The 19,653-nt window shown below is 38.8% G+C and overlaps 1 protein-coding gene across 2 annotated transcripts in view; it reads right to left on the bottom strand.

Annotated features, from left to right (window-relative positions):
- Positions 1–19,653, bottom strand: part of LOC126260176 (uncharacterized protein C1orf112-like) — a 153,305-nt gene that overhangs the window by 72,967 nt on the left and 60,685 nt on the right. For both annotated transcript variants that reach the window (XM_049957438.1, XM_049957437.1), the window contains exons 7-8: positions 7,242–7,384; positions 4,767–4,893 (exon numbers count right to left, since the gene is read on the bottom strand). In XM_049957438.1, the coding sequence (XP_049813395.1) occupies positions 4,767–4,893; positions 7,242–7,384 (270 nt within the window). The remainder of the gene's footprint in view (positions 1–4,766; positions 4,894–7,241; positions 7,385–19,653) is intronic.

The following is a 19,653-nucleotide window of genomic DNA, read 5'->3' on the forward strand; positions in this document are numbered from 1 at the left end:
AGAGTATAAGAGTAATCACTATACACAGAAAAGGAGTATATCACAGTCAAGGCTCTATCATTAGTGTAGATGATCTACATGAGGAGCTGCAATGGTCATGAAATTCAAGTCCATTAATTTGCATTAAAATTGTGGGCACTGGCATACATGGTTGGATGGGAAATGGAGACAATGGTAACATCAATAGCTATTTAAAGTGTTTACCTGACAATAAAATCATCCTGGATATAACAGGAAACATTTTTTTGAAGAGGTTCCTTGAGAAATTTTTATTGTTAAGGTATCCTGACAAAAATTAATTTTTAATAAATGTGCAAACTGATTTTCTGAGATAAAGTAACTTAAGATCTGCCTAAAAAAGTTAACACCATTTATTGTAAACAGTCCTGGAAACACCAGGACTGTTTACAATAAATGGTGTTTTCTTAGATACCTTATATGATGTTGATATGCAAGTAGTTTTTTGTCAAAACCTACAGCACGTCTCTTATCTAGCAGTCTTCTGCATTGTAAAATAAGACCCGTCCTCTTGATCATTGTTATTCACCAGCTTGTACTTGTTTTTGACTTCTGCATTTTTGAGTAATAAGGAAGCCTTAATTCAATTTCTCTCGGATATACAGAACAATCTAGTGCTCCACGTTACGAAGTCTTCCTTGATGTGGCCTCAAGAAAGCTTGCATGTAGAACCAGTGATATATAATTTATTCTTTATCTGACATCACCTATTAACATTCACTTTTGTGACATCAAATTTTCTTCCTGTTGCATGGTAGTTTGTAACATCTGCACTTAAAAATTAGGTTCTTCTTGTTTCCATGAACCAACTATGAACTGAAAACTCTTAGATATAAATTTATCAGCAGTGTCAAGGCTGTGATTTACATTCATTTTCAATTGCTACAATTTACTGTTCTGCAAAATGAATAACAACAAACTGTTATCCTCTCAGCTAATTAGAGCATAATTAGCAGAAATTGTTGCTAACATTGAAAATCACAATGCTATCAAGCAGTAGCTGCTTTAGGACCATTGTTGAACCTTGTGTTTCCTTTATTACGCCATGTATCAGGTGTTCTGTGTGAACATGTTTATTACAATTAATTTGTCTCTTGTAGAACTGTATACCATTGCTAAGTATTCATCCATTTGTGAAGCCAATTCGGATTTGACTACATTAAGATGCAGGCAAACTGCAGTTGAAACATTGTAGATGTTCATAAAAAGTAACATAGACGAGCTTGGATTCCCACGGTTGGCAGCTTGACGAAATCTGCTGCCCACTTGCCACTATCCTTCCCACAACTGGCTATGCTGGTGCCACAGCATCCCATCCCATCCCATCCTTCTCAAATTAAATCTGTGAGTAACTTCAACTATCAAAGCTTCATCTGCAAATGTGACAATCCCCCCCCCCCCTCGTATTATGCTACTACATAACATAAAAATGTTAACTTCAACAATAAAGCTTTATCTGCTAATGTGGGACGACCCTTTATTTTTGTAATGATGAATTTGAGAAAAATCTCATCTTATAGTCAGTTAAAAATGGCATCAACTCTGCAAACACTGATGCATTATTTCCACTGTTCATTGAAGCCACAAATTCACGTTTATAAATGGGTACCACTCATGTAGATTCATTCAAAAGAGGAAAGGGAGGAGGGGGGGGGGCAAGAAGAATTTTCACCAAATTACATGATAATCATTAATAGCTTGTCTTTTGGTTATGCTATATTTCTCTGTATTGAGGTAATGTAGTTGGTAATTGCTTGTTTATGCTTGTATAAAATATTAAGTTAATTTATGACACAAAGCTAACACTGTATGTTAATAAGATTACATGAGACATGAGATCTCTGTGAAGATCACTGAGAATTGTGTTTGGCACTCAAACAATTATAATAAAGTCTTTATTTTCTTTCCCCATCAGAGAATTTATGGTGCATTGAAATAACAAAATATCACAAAAAAATAGTTAACCACGAATAACATATCAGAAAGTTCACAAATCACCTCAGGATCTTAACACCAACTTAGAGAAGAGCAATACATTAAAAAGTCCAATTTCCATGAGACAATACATAAAGAATATATTTCACTGTAACATCCAACCAATAGGGAAAACAAGGGTTAAATGTAAGTTACACATTCTGTGCTGTGGGGTGATCAGTATGTTTGGAAATGAACTCAACATCTGAGGTCATCAGTCCCCTAGAACTTAGAACTACTTAAACCTAACTAACCTAAGGACATCCACACACATCCATGCCCGAGGCAGGATTCGAACCTGCGACCGCAGCGGTCACGCGGTTCCAAACTGAAGCGCCCAGAACTGCACAGCCACACCGTCCGGCGCCATTATCTAATCTTAATGGAACTTTTTATAAAATTGCCATGACTTCATGTAATGTAATGCGGCAATTTTATAAGAAGTTACATGAGATAATATAATGACAGCATCATACCGGTCATCTTGGAACAACAAAAGTGTGCTCACAGCATAAGAAGTGTGTTCATTTCTAACTGTAAACTGGCTTTGGGCAATGCTATACCCAGGAGCAAAGTTCAATGTTCGCCACACGGCAGTAACATTTGACACTTGACAAGAGGTACACACAGACTTCCAAGAAATGTCATTGTGAATCCAGCAGACCAAGTGAACTATGCCAGAATTGAATGAATTTCAACAAATACAACTTTGAACAAAAAGTACTGGCACACAAGAATATTGCAAACGTGTCTTAACATACAATACTTAATGACCATATATGACACTGTTCTTAATCTATAAAACAAGTATATCTGCATCAACAATAGTGTCTCCAAACCACAGTGAAATGCATGGCAGAGGGTAATGAGCATGTTATCACATGTTAGGGTTTCTTCCCATTCAAATTACACATGGAGCGTGGGAAGAACGACTGCTTAAATGCCTTTAAGTGAATGACACAACTAATCTGTCTTTGAGGTCACTGTGGAAGTGATGCATAGGAGGCTGAGTACTATCTCTAGATTCTTCACGTAATACTGGTTCTTCAAATTTTGTAAGTAGACTTTCACAGCATAATATGCTTCTATCTTCAAGAATCTGTCAATTGTCAATTCAGTTTTTTAAACATTTCCATGATGTTTCCCTATGAGGGGGGGGGGGGGGGGGAAACGTAAGGTTATTCATGCCACCCTTTTTTGTATATGTTTAATATTCCTGTATAGTATGGGTCCCACACACTTGAGCAATATTCTGAAACAGGATGCACAAGTGGCAATCTGATCTATAGACTGACTGCAGTACCTCAGCTCCTACCAATGAACCAAAGTTCACAGCCTGTTTTTTCCTATGACTGAAACTATGTGATATAATTTCATTTCATGTTCCTACAAATTGTTAAACTCAGGGATTTGTATTAGTTGATCAATCATCATTGTGAATCTCTGATACTGTAGTCATTGAATACTATGTTTTATCATCTTGCGTATAGCATAATTTTATGTCTGTGTACGTTTAAAACAAATTTCAATCTTTGTGCCACTTTGAAATCTATTGCATGTGATGGTGAATCCACTGAAATGTACGAAGTGATGTCAAATAAACTGACTGATTGATTAAGGCTTTACTGTAAATAGTTTATAGTTGAATTAATCTAGTTGTTGAGATATGAACATTCTATAACAATCCTTGATGCTAAATTATTTTAGAAATGATGTGTGACTGTTCCAATAGGACTCCCTGAACAAAATAAGTGTCATTACCTACAGACTTTCTTAGTCATAAAATATATGGTGTTGCAAATTATAGCATCACACAATATGATGTTGACTGGTACTGGTCACAGAGCAAGTTTTCTGAAGCCAAAGCTTTCAGGCCATTTCACTTGGATGCTCTGAATTGTTCTGGTTGGATATGTAATTGGCAAGATTCAAATATGTGGCATGGTAATTTTGCTTTTCAGAATTTTAAAACAACTGTAACGTATCTGATCTTCATTTTACAATAAAAAATAAAGCTATCCACATAATGGAAGTTGGTCAAATATCATTGTGCTTTACTAGGCAAAGTCCTATTGTCTGCAGTATGCTCTCACCTTCTTCTGACATTAGAACTGTCTTACCAAATTGAACGTGGACTCTGCATCATGGTGCAACTTGGCAGTATCAACAGGCAAGTCTAAGCTGCAACATGGTCGCAAATGGGGTACCAAAAAATGTAGAATAAATTTCTTTATTTCATGTCTATGGTCACATATTTGTAAGTCCTCAAACTACCGGTTTTGGTCAGCAATGACCATCTTCAGATCTGTTTAATAAAAACATGTCCTAATATACTGGAGCCATAGTGGCATCATAAAAAGCTAAACACAAACTGTTTTGAACAGTAGTGCTGCTGACAAGATGATTTGTGTATGATATTATTTATGTATGTGTGATGATGCTAGCACTGATTTTATGTTTAGCTTTTGACTATGCCACTTTGGCTCCAGTATATTAGCACATGTTTTTATAAAACAGATCTGAAGATGGTCATTGCTGATCGAAACCGGTAGTCTGAGAATCTACAAGTTTGTGACCTTAACATGAAATAAAAGGAATTCAAAGTATGACTTGAGTAGTGCTGCCCAAAGGGAATGTACCAAATTCTGGGATATCTGTACAAAATGAACAATTTATCTTTAAACAACAAAAGTAATTCCATTGGTATTCGTGTAGGCCATAAGCACTGCCACTCTTGCAACATGACCAAATAAAAATATAACGGCCATCTTTACCTGTACAAAACAACGGTCCTCAAGGAGATGGCTAAGTAAGGGATCTGCACCAATTGAAAGATACCTCTCAATTTCTTCTGTGATCCCAGTGGGAACTTTCTTCCACAACAGGAAATGTGGTGAGAGCCTGTTAAAACACAAATACATAAGGCAGCAGACTGTGAAAAGAAGAAAAATTATGAATGACCATCAATAAAGACAAGTTATCTACAGAATTAAAATTTCCATAGTATAAGTGAACTTATAGAATGTTTCTCTGCTCCTTAATTATGAATCAACTGGCTCATGTTTTATGTCTTAAAACAGGGAGGAGGCAGCCTGCATGATCAAAGATCACTGCTTGTCGCAAGAACTGTGTGGCACTCTGTTAGTGTAAGAACCTGCGTTTGACTGTGGTTGGCAGGTTATGATTTCTGACTCACGAGAAGCTAATCAATTTGGTGCATAAAAACACATCTTTGTATGAAACACATAATGTGGAGTACAAAGATGTCTCGAAAGAGCTGTACCTATGGAAGGAAATATGCCCAAATCTGAATCAAACCATTATTAACCCCTTAACTTAATGATTTTTTTTCTTCAAATTACGTTCCAAAAAATAATTAAACTGGAAGCAGTCTTGATCACATAGATTTTTAAATGTGGTGAGCAGTTTCGATCTTATTGTAAGATCATCTTCAGACCTACAATGAATAAGAATCCTTATAAACCCTTAAAGGACGAAATCGTATATTGATAAAACAGTAAAGAACACTGATATACCGTAGATGTCTGCCGGAGGCGGTGGCACATGGCAACCCTCTTACTTGTGGCTGGTGGTGTACTGCAATGTGAAGGACGCCAGCTGATAATTAAATACGTGAAGCCCCACCCACCGTCTCCGGCATAATGTCATAGATAGCCAATCACATAAGTTGCATTTCTGCCGCTTAAGAAAGTAACGTGTTAGTTACTATTAAGTCATTATTGTCACCTATAGAACTCATAAAACAAGTTAAAATCTTATAACGTATAAAATATAGTGCAAAAAGGTAATTACTGCAACCTAAATAGTGTGGCCTTCTATCATGTACTGTTATTGACCAAAGCAAAGATGATAACAAGGACGTCACTCTAGTAACCATGGCTACCTACTTGTCTTACTAGGGCCAAAGAGGCTACCTGTGGGGCAAGCGTCCTGGTCGCTTTAAGGTTGCCAGGGAGACCCAATGCAGGTCGATCAGTACATGATATGGGTAAGTGGTATGCGCGTAACTTACTGTTACCACTAAAATTTTAATTAAAAGACATCTCGTCAAAATTAATGTTACATCTAGAATGCGATATTAGTAGTGGAATGTTACAGAAATTTATAAAGTAAAAGCTATATTACCGTTACGGTCGTTGGTCTGCATAGAATGCAACATGATGGCTATCATGAGTGTAAAATTAATGACATTATGCCACTAAATAACAGGAAATACCACTGTCTGGATGATCACATCATGGGCGGACGAAATTATTTACACCTATCATCAAGCTTTAGCATTCCTGCTGGAGAGTAGGTTATTACACAACCTTCTAATGAGGTGGGCCTTGTTTTTACAAGAACTCCAAATATAAACTAATTACATAAAGGGTTCTCAGAAACAAGTCCCTGGTGCATTGTCAGGTGTACCTTTACATATGAATGAAATGAAATACACTGAAGGACCTGGTGTCATTTTTGCAATCAATTTCCTAATCTCAACTTATATCAGTAATGAAGTAAGAACACTAGCCTTAAGAATACAGCAGGCAATAAAAACTTATGAATATTAATCAACAAGTTGTATTGTGGCAAGGATAATGTTTTGAAACTTCGTTAAATATCTGTATGAAACAACAGAAATACACTCTTCAATTTATAAATCCCTGAATCTTCACTCTTTTGTTTTAATAAGTGGTAGCATACAGATGTATGCTTGGATCCATTGTACCAGCATTGTTAAAAATGTGTATTTCAACAATACATTAAGGGTGTTGTAAAAAGTTATAAGAAAAGCGAAATTTATTTGGATATTTAAGATGCCAACTTCTATCTGTTCATCACTTCACTCACTGCCGAGATCCTGCATCAAGAGGTTAGGAGCAGACAAGAAGAATTTACGCGATATTCTGAGGAGTGATCCTGGATCGACATTGTCACAATCACAACAGAATTAACGTGAAGCAGTATATAATGCAAATTATGAATATTGACCCTGAATGTATTGATACTGAAGGTCTGTTGATATTGGTATCAGTCAATGTTCACCCAGGATTGTGTACAGATTCATAAATTACCTTCAAATTTCCTTCAACTATTCTTTCCAATCAATTTTTCCAATTATCCAAGCAGTTATTACTCAATTTCCATCATCTCCCTACATATACCTATCCAACAACCACGATGAAACTGCGTTACAACATTTATTGTGATTTTCTTCAGTAAGAGGGACTTAAGGAATAACTTACCTATGAAGTGTGATCAAAAGGTGAAACAAGTCTGTGTAACTGTCGCTTAAATAACCTGCATAGCTTTCACACAATTTCAAAATAAGTTTCAGCTCAAATGATGTCACCTTCAGATTTTTTATGATATCTGGTTTGTCATATTCCTGGGGAAAAAAAAAGAAAAGCAGATGTGCTTAAATTAGTACACACACACTGAAAGCTATAAACAAAATTGAAATCAAAACATATACATCACTATAAGTAATGGCTGCAAGTCACAAATTTTGCTGCACAAACATGCAAATAAATTTAAATAAAAATATTTAACAAAACTCATTAATTACCTTCTCATAGCATTAGTGATAGTAATGCATGAAGAATATGAACTGATAAGCTATTGTGCACTGCTGTGTCATACACTTAATGTATGAGAAATGGGCAGATATGAACCACATCCTCATGTTTACTCGAGAACAGCTCAAGAGTGATGTAAAATAAGAATGCACATCAACACAGCAGTACAGTGCCACAGAAGCTTTCACTTCAAACGTTAGAAATGATAGAACTTGCACTAGTAAAATGTGCATACTCTCTGCTCTTCTGACACATTGGTTGGTTGGTTGGTTTGGGAGAGGCGACCAAACAGCGAGGTCATTGGTACAATCAGATTAAGGAAGGATGGGGACGGAAATCGGCCATCTATCACAGGAACCTTCCCAGCATTTGGCTGAAGCGCTTTAGGAAATCATGGAAAACCTAAATTGAGATTGCTGGATGTGGGTTTGAACCGTTGTCACCCTGAATGCATCTCAGTGTGCTAACCACTGCGCCACCTCAGTTGGTCCTTACGCATTGAATACTTGTGTTCGACTGGGGTTCTACACTGAATTTTTACCCATTACAAAGTTCTTACTGTTTCCTTCTCTGAATCTCAGAATATGGGTAGTTCCTTAGTCACTTCAATGTGAGCTCTTTGGTAACCTGACCCTGTTGGAAGTGGCCATAGAAGCATCACCTATTAGATGCATTCTTATCTTTGGAGGGCCTACGACACTGCCTTCTATCCCACCAGTGCACGTACATAGTTCTTTCTCCTTTTCTACCCCCTTCTACCAGTACAGCATACCAGTGCTGCATGTAGCAGTCCCCTCCTTTCCCCACCACGTCCCTGCATGGCACCACAGGCAGCACTAGTATCTTTCCCCAACGATACCCTGCTATTCCTCGCCCTCCCTGCCCCACTGCTTATCCCAGCACGAACTGCTTCTCATCGCAGATGCAGTCAGGTCTTAGCTACAGGAGATTATGGTAGCCACGTGTATGTGAGTTGTGTTTGTGTGAATATGGATGAGTTTTCTGCATTTGGTGAAAGATTCAGTCTGATAGCTGAACATACCAAGCATTGTTTCTCATTGTGCCTGTCTGTGACTCAACAACTCCTCTATGAGGTGAGTAACAATTTATATCCTTTTGATAGCATTAATATTTGTATTAGATAGATACTTACTTTTCCAGTCTATAGACAGCTGATAGTCGCCTCGTGAAGTTACATAAATGCTTTGAAATATTAGATGAAGACAATTGAGTAACAATGGCTATTTTCAAAGTAGGTGTTTTTCTCCTAACATACATTTATGAAGTAATTACTACAATTATAGTTTGAGTATGTTAGTCCTTGTCTCCACTTTTTGTTAGTATACTTTAGAAAAGTATCCAAGACTAATTGTTTCTGCCTGTTACTGTACAACTTGTTTTATTTCACACCCCTGAAGGCTCTCCAATACAGAATTTACGGAATCAAATCTATATCTACATCTACATCTACTTCGGTACTACGCAATCCACTTTACAGCATATGATGGAGGGTACCCTGTACCACTACTAGACATTTCCTTTCCAGTTCCACTCATAAATAGAATGAAGGAAAAATGAATGTCTATATGCTTCCATATGAGCCCCAGTTTCACATACCTTATCTTCGTGGTCCTTAAGTGCAATGTGTATTGGAAGCAGGATTGTTCTGCAGTCAGCTTCAAATGCCAGTTCTCTAAATTTTCTCAATAGTGTTCCTACAAAAGGACGTTGCCTTCTCTTTAGGGATTCCAATTTGAATTACCGAAGCATCTCCGTAACATTTGCATGCTGTTTGAATGTACCAGTAACAAATATAGCAGCTTGCCTTTGAATGGCTTTTATGTTTCCCTTTCATCCGACCTGGTAAGGATCCCAAACATTTGAGCAGTACTCAAGAATACATTGCACTAGTGTCCTCTATGCAGTCTCCTTTACAGATGAAACACATTTTCCTACAACTCTCCCAACAAACCGAAGTAGACCATTTGGCTTTCCTGTCACAATCCTTACATGCTCGTTCCATATCATATCATTCTGCAACATTACGCCCACATATTTAAACGACGCCACTGTGTCAGAGTAGGACACCATTAATGCTGTAACCGCACAATACTTGTTTGTTTTTCCTCCTCATCTACATAAACTTACTTTTTTTTTTACATTTAGAGCTAACTGCCATTCATAACACCAACTAGAAATTTTGTCTAATTATTTTGTATCATCCTATAGTCACTCAATTTCGACACCTTACCGTACACCACAGAATCATCAGCAAACAGCCACAGATTGCTGCTCCCCCTTTCTGCCAAATGTAGAATAATAGCGGCCTCATCACATTTCCCTGGGGCAGTCCTGACAATCGCCTTGTCTCAGGTGAACATTCGCCATCAAGGACAACATACTGGCTACTATAATTTAAGAAGTCTTCGAGCCACTTCCATATGCTCATACCTTCTTTAACAGCCTGCAATGGGGCACTAAGTCAAACGCTTTCTGGAAATCTAGAAATATGGAATCTGCCTGTTGCCCTCCATCCATAGTTTGCAGCATATCATGTGAGAAAAGGGCAAGCTGTGTTTCGTATGAACGATGCTTTCTAAAACCACGCTGATTTGCAGAAGTAAGTTTCTCAGTCTCAAGAAAATTTATTATATTCAACCTGAAAATATGTTCAGGATTCTGCAGTTCTGATGTTAGGGATACTGGTCTGTAATTTTGCAGATCTGTTCTTTTGCCCTTCTTATATGCAGGACTCACCTGTGCTTTTTTCCAGTCGCTGGGACTTTGCTCTAGAGATTCATGATAAATGCAAGCTAAGTAAGGGGCCAATGCCATAGAGTACTCTTTGAAAAACCAAACTAGGATTCCATCTGGACCTGGTAACTTATTTGTTTTCAATTCCTTCAGTTTTTTTCTTAAACCCGGGATTCTTATTACTGTCGTCCATATGGGAGTCTGTCCGATGGTCAAATGAAGGTATGTTTCATGATTGAAACACACACACACACACACACACACTTGCCCACACCTGTCTCCCTACACTGTGCTTGGTCAATTGCTATAATGACATCATGATCACTGATCCCCATTTCTACATTGATGTTGTCGATAAAGTCCAGCCTATTTGTAGCTACCAGGTCTAAGATATTTTCATTGCCTGTGAGCTCCCAAGCAATGTGATCAAGACAGTTTTCAGAAAACATGTTCCAGAGTACTTCATATGGCTGTCTGGCTATACCCCCTGCAATGAATCGACAGATAGGCCGTATACATGGACACGCAAAAAAAAAAAAAAAAAAGTAAATAAATTCCAAGATTTCCCAGTTAAAAATACACTTTTTCCCTGGTGAAAAAAACAAATTTTCCATGGTAAAAATACATATTTTCCTGGGTGAAAATACACATTTTCCTGGATTAAAATACATTTTTTCCTTGTTAAGTGATAGTATGCTTTCCCTAGCAATTGTAAAACTTGTCACTCCTACAAATATTGAAGTTTTTATACATCAGCACAGAACTTCCTGGCAGTTTACGAAACGAAACCCAGCAAAAGAATAATACATTTTGGAAAGCTCTTTGATGTGCAACAACGTATACACTGCATATTTTCATATAATGAAAGTATAAAATGAATTCCACTAAACACAGTACATTAGTTTCCGAAGCACTGAAATTGAGACTGCGGTGCGCTTTCATCAGCCAGTCATAGCTCATGTCACATCATTTCACCAGCAAATGATAGCAGATATCCAGAGGGTAGGACAATTGATGTAGTCAGCCAATATCAACATCACTGTTAAGTTGTGAATTACACAAATAGGAAAAATTAATAGTTTAGATTAATATACCGGGTGGTTAAACTTTTCCTATTTAACACATTATAACAGAGAAACTATTTACTGTACAAGTAACGAACTTGGTAACATTAATGTCCAGAGTATAGGGTGCATGATTTCCATGAGTCACAGCACCACCATCCAGTTCCAACTACGGCCACCAGATGCTGTGATCAGTCATTGTGCTTCATACTCTCACACACCTGACCAGTTGCAGTGCACTTGTTGATGTGTCAGTACAAGTTTGGAAAAAAGGAGCAGAGCATTATTGGTGAACCTCTATTACAAAAACAACAGTAATGCGCAGCTGCACTTCGAGAAGATCACAGGCTGAAAGGATTAAAGAAGGGGCTGCTTTCTCCACCTGCTGTGTGGAGCATGCTGAAGTAGTCCGAATCAACTGGAGAACTGGACATCGATCTGGGAAGACGCCGATGACCAGTTGCACCACAGGTGGTTGATGAAATCTCTGTTGCTATAGCAGATAACGCTGCATGCAATTCCCGATTGTCGAGCAGTGTGCATGCTGTGTCACAACAGATGATCATCAGGTGGTTCACAGTACAGAAGGCGCTTCGAACCATTCTCAAATGGTATCTGTACAAGATCCATATCGTACAGCAGTTTGCAACACAGGATGCATGATATGTTGATTGCAGTTGACAAGGGCTGACTCTGGACCATCCTATGGACAGACGAAGGTCAGTTTTCTCTGACGGGTGAGGTGAACACACAGATTTGCCAAGTGTGGGGATTTTCACCTCCAGTTACTGTGCATGAAGATCCCCTATATGGTGAACATGTCACCGTATGGTGTGGCTTCACGACTACGTTCTTCATTGGCCCATTCTTTTTTGGACAGGTTGGTGCTCAAGGACTAAAGATGTGCAGTGTGACTGGCCTGCATTACTGCAATATGCTGCAGCAGCATGTCATACCCCGCCCTACAGAAGAGATACACATTGAACTCAGCAGTTTTCATGTTAGATGGTGCTCCACTGCACATCGCTCGTGACGTTCATCTGCTTCTTCGAAACACATCTGGAAATGATCGAATTATCAGCCAATTGTTTCCAAATGCTTGGTTGGCACGATCACATAATCTCACTCCCAGTGATTTCTGGTTGCGGGCCAACCTGAAGAACAGGGTTTACCAGGGCAGCATTCACACAAATGCTGATCTGAAGCGCAGTGTCTCAAAAGAAGTAGCCACCATACCTACGGACGTGCTTTTTTCTGTTTGCATAATGTAGTCCTGTGCTTTTAGACTCTTCTGGACACTGATTGACGCCATATTGAGAGCCTTTTGTAGCAGTAATGGTACCGGTATGTAACAGTATGGTGTACCTAGCAGCACATTAAAAGTGTTTCAGTTGAACTAATTCTGAATTATTTCTCTTCCTCGTATCCTTAACATTAATGCTACCTATTTTGGCCCTTGTATGGTAATTTAGTGTCTGTGTTACAATGTGTCAAATAGGAAAAGTTTAATTATAACCACCCGGTAAATATAGAGTATAGGTGTTGGGAAAGCTCACCTTTCACATATAATATTTGTCTTTCCCTTTAAGTTATATCAAATACAAATGTGCCAGTAAAATTTTAAATTATGACAAAAGTCTCGTCTTCTGGACCCAAAATTTTTCTGTGTGGCTGGTCCTCAAAGTGTTTTGAATGAGTGTCAAACACTGTGATTTAAGAAATTCATTGCACATTCTCCCAATTAACATAATTTATCTTGCATAAAAGGAAATCTACTTTGAAAGTAAGACTTCTCAAAGCACCATTTGCAAATTTTCCCATGATCTGTTAGAAATAAGTTCATTTGAGCAGTTACCAGACAGGCAATATTGTGCATACGAAGCTACGATGACGTAGGAAACTCGTGCTTGGTGTCTGCTCTGCTCATACACTGTTCATCGGACTTCTTTTGAAATTTTGTGTACTTTGACATCACATTTGATGTGCAGCAGTTCTTCGGAGGGGCATATAGAGTTGCTCTACTTGGGGCAGTTTTATTGTGTCCTATCCACATTTTTTTTTTGGTCATCAGTTTACTGACTGGTTTGATGCGGCCCGCCACGAATTCCTTTCCTGTGCTAACCTCTTCATCTCAGAGTAGCACTTGCAACCTACGTCCTCAATTATTTGCTTGACGTATTCCAATCTCTGTCTTCTTCTACAGTTTTTGCCCTCTACAGCTCCCTCTAGTACCATGGAAGTCATTCCCTCATGTCTTAGCAGATGTCCTATCATCCTGTCCCTTCTCCTTATCAGTGTTTTCCACATATTCCTTTCCTCTCCGATTCTGCGTAGAACCTCCTCATTCCTTACCTTATCAGTCCACCTAATTTTCAACATTCGTCTATAGCACCAAATCTCAAATGCTTCGATTCTCTTCTGTTCTGGTTTTCCCACAGTCCATGTTTCACTACCATACAATGCTGTACTGCAGACGTACATCCTCAGAAATTTCTTCCTCAAATTAAGGCCAGTATTTGATATTAGTAGACTTCTCTTGGCCAGAAATGCCTTTTTTGCCATAGCGAGTCTGCTTTTGATGTCCTCCTTGCTCTGTCCGTCATTGGTTATTTTACTGCCTAGGTAGCAGAATTCCTTAACTTCATTGACTTCGTGACAATCAATCCTGATGTTAAGTTTCTCGCTGTTCTCATTTCTACTACTTCTCATTACATTCGTCTTTCTCCGATTTACTCTCAAACCATACTGTGTACTCATTAGACTGTTCATTCCGTTCAGCAGATCATTTAATTCTTCTTCACTTTCACTCAGGGTAGCAATGTCATCAGCGAATCACTCTTATTATTCCCTCTTGGTTGTTGTACATATTGTATATGACCCGTCTCTCCCTATAGCTTACCCCTACTTTTATCAGAATCTCGAACAGCTTGCACCATTTTATATTGTCGAACGCTTTTTCCATGTCGACAAATCCTATGAAAGTGTCTTGATTTTTCTTTAGCCTTGCTTCCATTATTAGCCGTAATGGAAGCAAGGCCTATCCACATAAGGAATGCAAAATCAGGAAATAGTCCTTAGCACAGTATTCATTTCAAAGTACCCTAATATTTTGCTGTGTGGTAACTTTAACAGAGTTTTTTTTTATTTGTACTCTACAATACTGTCATGTAGTATTTATAATCAAGTTTCCATCCACATGGCATTGTAAAAAGCCACATATTTCCTGGGGGTGGTAGGTTGTATACAGCAGAACTACGCACAATAAGCTTTTCAAGACCATTAACTGGATAAAAATTAACAATGTTACTTGTGAAACCAAGAAACTGTATAATTGGCAGTTTATATTCTATTCCAGGAGTAAATACAAAGCCTTGTGGGGAGTTACAATGACAAAAATACGGCATGCTGTCAGTCTATAATTTACTGAAGAATGGTTTTCACCAAATTTAAGAAGTAAACAACACAAATTAAGAAATAAGAGGTACCAGACAAGTGTTGAAACGTGTTGTGATCAAAAAAGATTTTGTTTTGCAGAAGGCGGATATGTAAAATTCTGATGATGTTTTTCAGTGTGGTTTCTCGGGATGCTAATTTTCTTAGAGTAACATTACTGTATTATCTCATGTTCAGTTCTGTATTATGACATAAGGCCATACATGCTAGCAGATGAAAAAGTGCACCTGAAATTCAGTGAACAGCTGAAACTACATAGTATTGTGGAATGAAACACTTTGTTTGAATTAAATTGACTGCCTGTGCAGAAAAAAAAGACAAACATCTTTAGCAAACCGAAAAAAATAACTTCATTGTCCTGCAAATCAATTAATACTGGATTGCCAATAATGTGGAAATAAAATCAGAAAACTGAAATTAACAACATATTTTAGTCCTCCATAATTATGTGAACACATTTTAATTCATCTGATAGCTCCCAGCCACAAAAATCAGTTTTGTTTTCATTTGATGTGAGAGCTGTAAACAGAAAGAGAGAACAGCAAAATCACGAAACCTAAATGTGGGTCACATAGAGACTACTAGTCACCAAAATTCTGACTGCTCTACGCACGTGCAAATCTGGCAGCTTGGGCACAGCAGAAAAATTTTTCTGGGTAGCATGTGGCTGCTTGCAGCTACTGATACATATCTAACAGCCACACTTAAAACAGTGAAAAGCAGGAGTAAGTGCTACTCATACACAACTTCAATTCTGCGCATGCGCATAAGCCTCCTGGCAACTGCTCAAACAAACCTAATTTAAGCAGGTGTGACGCTATGCTCACTGAAACCACTTTGTTATTATGGAGTATTGCACAGTCTTCACCCTAAAGCATTTGACCAATTTTTCTTTTGGCGGATGCTTGTGTGTGCACTGTGTTTTGTTGTTGTAAATGGTGCATTTTCTTTACAACTTAAGTTTAAAACTGGTCTTTTTCTCTCATTTATGTTTTATTGCTGCAGTATCATTCTGCAGCAGCGGCCTACAATAACATTCTTTGTCAAAATGAACTACAACAATGAAAAATTCCTGGAATTCTAAAAAGTTCCCCAATTTTTTCCAGTTTTCTCCCAGATGAAAAAATTCTCAGGTTTTACCCGGATTTCCTGGGCCGTATATGCCGTGGCAGACATCCCAGTCCATACTCGGCAGGTTAAAGTCACTTCCAACTAGAAACGTATGATCTGGATATTTACATGCTACTAACCACAGACATTCTTTGAATGACTCCAGAACTGACACAGCAAAATAGGGTGGTCAGTAAAAACATCAAACAAATAGCTTGGTATCACCTAGATCTTTTATAAATGACCTGATAACTTCACTACCGCGTTCAACTATTGACCTCAATAGAGACAATATTTTTGTCAACTGCAATAAACGCTCCCTCTCCCATGGGCTCTAATCTGTCTTTCCAATATACTTTCCATGACTTGCTAAATACCTCAGAACTTTCCACTTCAAGTTTCAGCCAGCTCTCAGTCCCGAGATTAATTTGAGCATGAGAACTTTCCTAGAGGGTAGTAAATTCAAGAACTCTGATAAAAATATTTCAACAATTTACAGACAAAATTTTGACAGGTGAAGTGTCTTTACTCTGATTGCAGTCTGACTTCCTTTGCTGCTTATCAGCTGGCAAGTGTTCACTGGAGTACCTCTAACTACTTCCTAGCCTAAAATCTCCTCATGTGTACTCCACAAGTACTCTGCTACCTGAGTAGCTACTTACTTTGTATAGTGCACACCTGACCTATCAAGGTGAGTCCTAGAAATCCCCAACCCATAAAGCATTTCTAGAAATATGCAGCCAAGACCATCACAGAATCAATGAATCCTTGGTTGAGGCCTTTCACTTGGCTCCAAATCAAAGGACCCCGATGAATTCTGGGGAAAATGGTGCATATTGCAAGTTCTGTTTGCACTCCACACACGAGGCCAGCAGCCTTCACCAATTCCACCAGCTGCCTGTATGAACTGAGGATGGGCTCAGATTCCATGCAACAGGCGTCATCTGTGCTGACGTGAGCCAGAACTTGCTGATGACAGCACTCTGCTCACTCAATAGCCGCAGGCAAGACTGCCTCCACATCTTGGATGAGGCCTCCTAGCAGACAAACCGAGTACACATTTGCTTTCTTCCCTGCCCTGAATGCTATCTGTCTACGGCAGGGGTACTTTTTTTTTTTAATATTAGGTCTATTTTTAATAAGAAGAAAAGTATTGTAAATATCTTTAAAAAATAATTTTCTCCATGTTGTACATTCCAAACTTTTATCTATTTTCCTACATAATTTCCATTGTTGTTCCAACATCTGTCATATTGCTCAACAAGCTTTTTTCTCTCTCACACAAAAAAAAAAAAAGAAAAAGAATGCAGTTTTCACTTCTTCGGCACTTTTGAAGCACTGACCATCAAGGATCTCTAAGTACTGAAACAAATGAAAATCACCAAGAGCAGAGTCTGGACTGTAAAGTGGGTGAACCAGCTGTTCCCATGCCAAAGGCATCATTATACACTGCATATGTGCAGGAGCAGGTGACCTTGCATTATTATAGAGCAACATCACACCAGAAGACAGTAGGCCATGCCACTTGTTTTGTATGGCACACTGAGGTTTCTTGCTCTCAAAAACCAAATTACAGATTGAAGGTAGAAACTTCTACAGTTCAGCACATTGGGAGGTGATATGGCACCAAATGTCCTCTAAATGTATGCAGAACATGCTGGAGCAGATGTGCATACACATTGCAGTGATCAAATGTCATTCTGACTCTCACTCACAAAAGGACCTTATTCAAAAAATACCACTCATACACTATGTGATCAAAAGAAAATGACTCACAAGTTTGTGGTGCCCTCCATCGGTAATGCTGGAATTCAGTATGGTGTTGGCCCACCCTTAGCCTTGATGACAGCTTCCACTCTCGCAAGCATATGTTCAATCAGGTGCTAGAAGGTTTCTTGGGGAATGGCAGCCCATTCTTCATGGAGTGCTGCATTGACGAGAGGTATTGATGTTGGTTGGTGAGGCCTGGTATGAAGCCAGCATTACAAAACATCCCAGAGGTGTTCTATACGATTCAGGTCAGGATTCTGTGCAGGCCAGTCCATTACAGGAATGTTATTGTTGTGTAACCACTCCGCCACAGGCCATGCATTTATGAACAGGTGCTCGATCGTGTTGAAAGATGCAATCGCCATCTCCAAATTGCTCTTCAACAGTGGGAAGCAAGAAGGTGCTTAAAACATCAATGCAGGCCTGTGCTGTGATAGTACCACTCAAAACAACAAGGGATGCCAGCCCCCTCCATGAAAAACATGACCACAACATAACACCAACGCCTCTGAATTTTACTTTTGGCACTACACATGCTGGTAGATGATGTTCACTGGGCATTCGACATACCCACAGCCTGCCATCAGATCACCACATTGTGTACCGTGATTCATCACTCCACACAACATTTTTCCACTGTTCAATCCTTCAATGTTTACACTCTTTACACGAAGCGAGGCATCGTTTGGCATTTACCGGCGTGATGTGTGCCTTATGAGCAGCTGCTTGACCATGAAATCCAAGTCTTATCACCTCCCTCCTAACTGTCATAGCACTTACCGTGGATCCTATTGCAGTTTGGAACTCCTATGTGATGGTCTGGATAGATGTTTACCTATGACACATTACGACACTCTTCAACTGTCGGCGATCTCTGTCAGTCAACAGAAGAGGTCGGCCTGTAAACTTTCCTGCTGTCATGATTTCCACTTCATTATCACATCGGAAACAGTGGACCTAGGGATGTTTAGGAGTGTGGAAATCTTGCGTACAGACTTATGACACCAGTGACACCCAGTCACCTGACCATGTTCGAAGTCCGTGAGTTCTGCAGGGCACCCCATTCTGCTCTCTCATGATATCTAATGACTACTGAGGTTTCTGATATGGAGTACGTGGCAGTAGGTGGCAGCACAATGCACCTAATATGAAAAATGTGTGTTTTTGGGGGTGTCTGGATACTTTTGGTCACATAAGTGTATCTTTTTGGAACAAACACCTAAAGTTTGACAAAACTATTTGTCACTGCATCCATTCTCTCAGTCATCTCTGTTCGCAAGGCATGCGCGACAACTTCCACAGCACTAAGAAAAACATGAGAATTCCGACAGCAGTCTGGCATGTTGAATGAGTCCTTGAGGATGACTCTGATGGATCAGGACATTGTGGTTAATGTTTTTTGAGGTTTTACCTAAATCATTTGCCCTGAACACACAGAAGATTTGTCATGCACAGCCATAACTAAATTCCTCCCATATACCTTGCCTAATTAAGCTTAATTTCCACCTTTAATGACTGCAACATTCACATGATACCAGACATCCCTTTCTTACATCATTCTGCATATGGTAGAGCACTGATTACAAAAGACTGAGTTGTGTCCAAGTGTTGGTCTAGCACAGTTTTAAACCCAGGAAGGTTTATTTCAGCATATACTCTGCTGAATGAATGGAAGGTGCAAGTTTTGTTCTGGATGAGAGCCGCTGCAAATCCTGCATGAGATTTCATATAAAACACAAACATATAGAAATCATTACGTTTTAATACATGGGCATAATTTGCAGAAGGACCCATTTTCACAACTGTTACATTAAATGATGCAGTATTGTAAGAAAGTGTGGAACAGCAATTAGGAGTGCAAGGAATGTTTCAATTTGTGTAAACTATGCTTTAAATTGTGATCAATTTTCATCAGATACTACATAATA

Source organism: Schistocerca nitens, chromosome 5 (genome assembly GCF_023898315.1).
Source record: "Schistocerca nitens isolate TAMUIC-IGC-003100 chromosome 5, iqSchNite1.1, whole genome shotgun sequence".
Taxonomy (NCBI): domain Eukaryota; kingdom Metazoa; phylum Arthropoda; class Insecta; order Orthoptera; family Acrididae; genus Schistocerca; species Schistocerca nitens.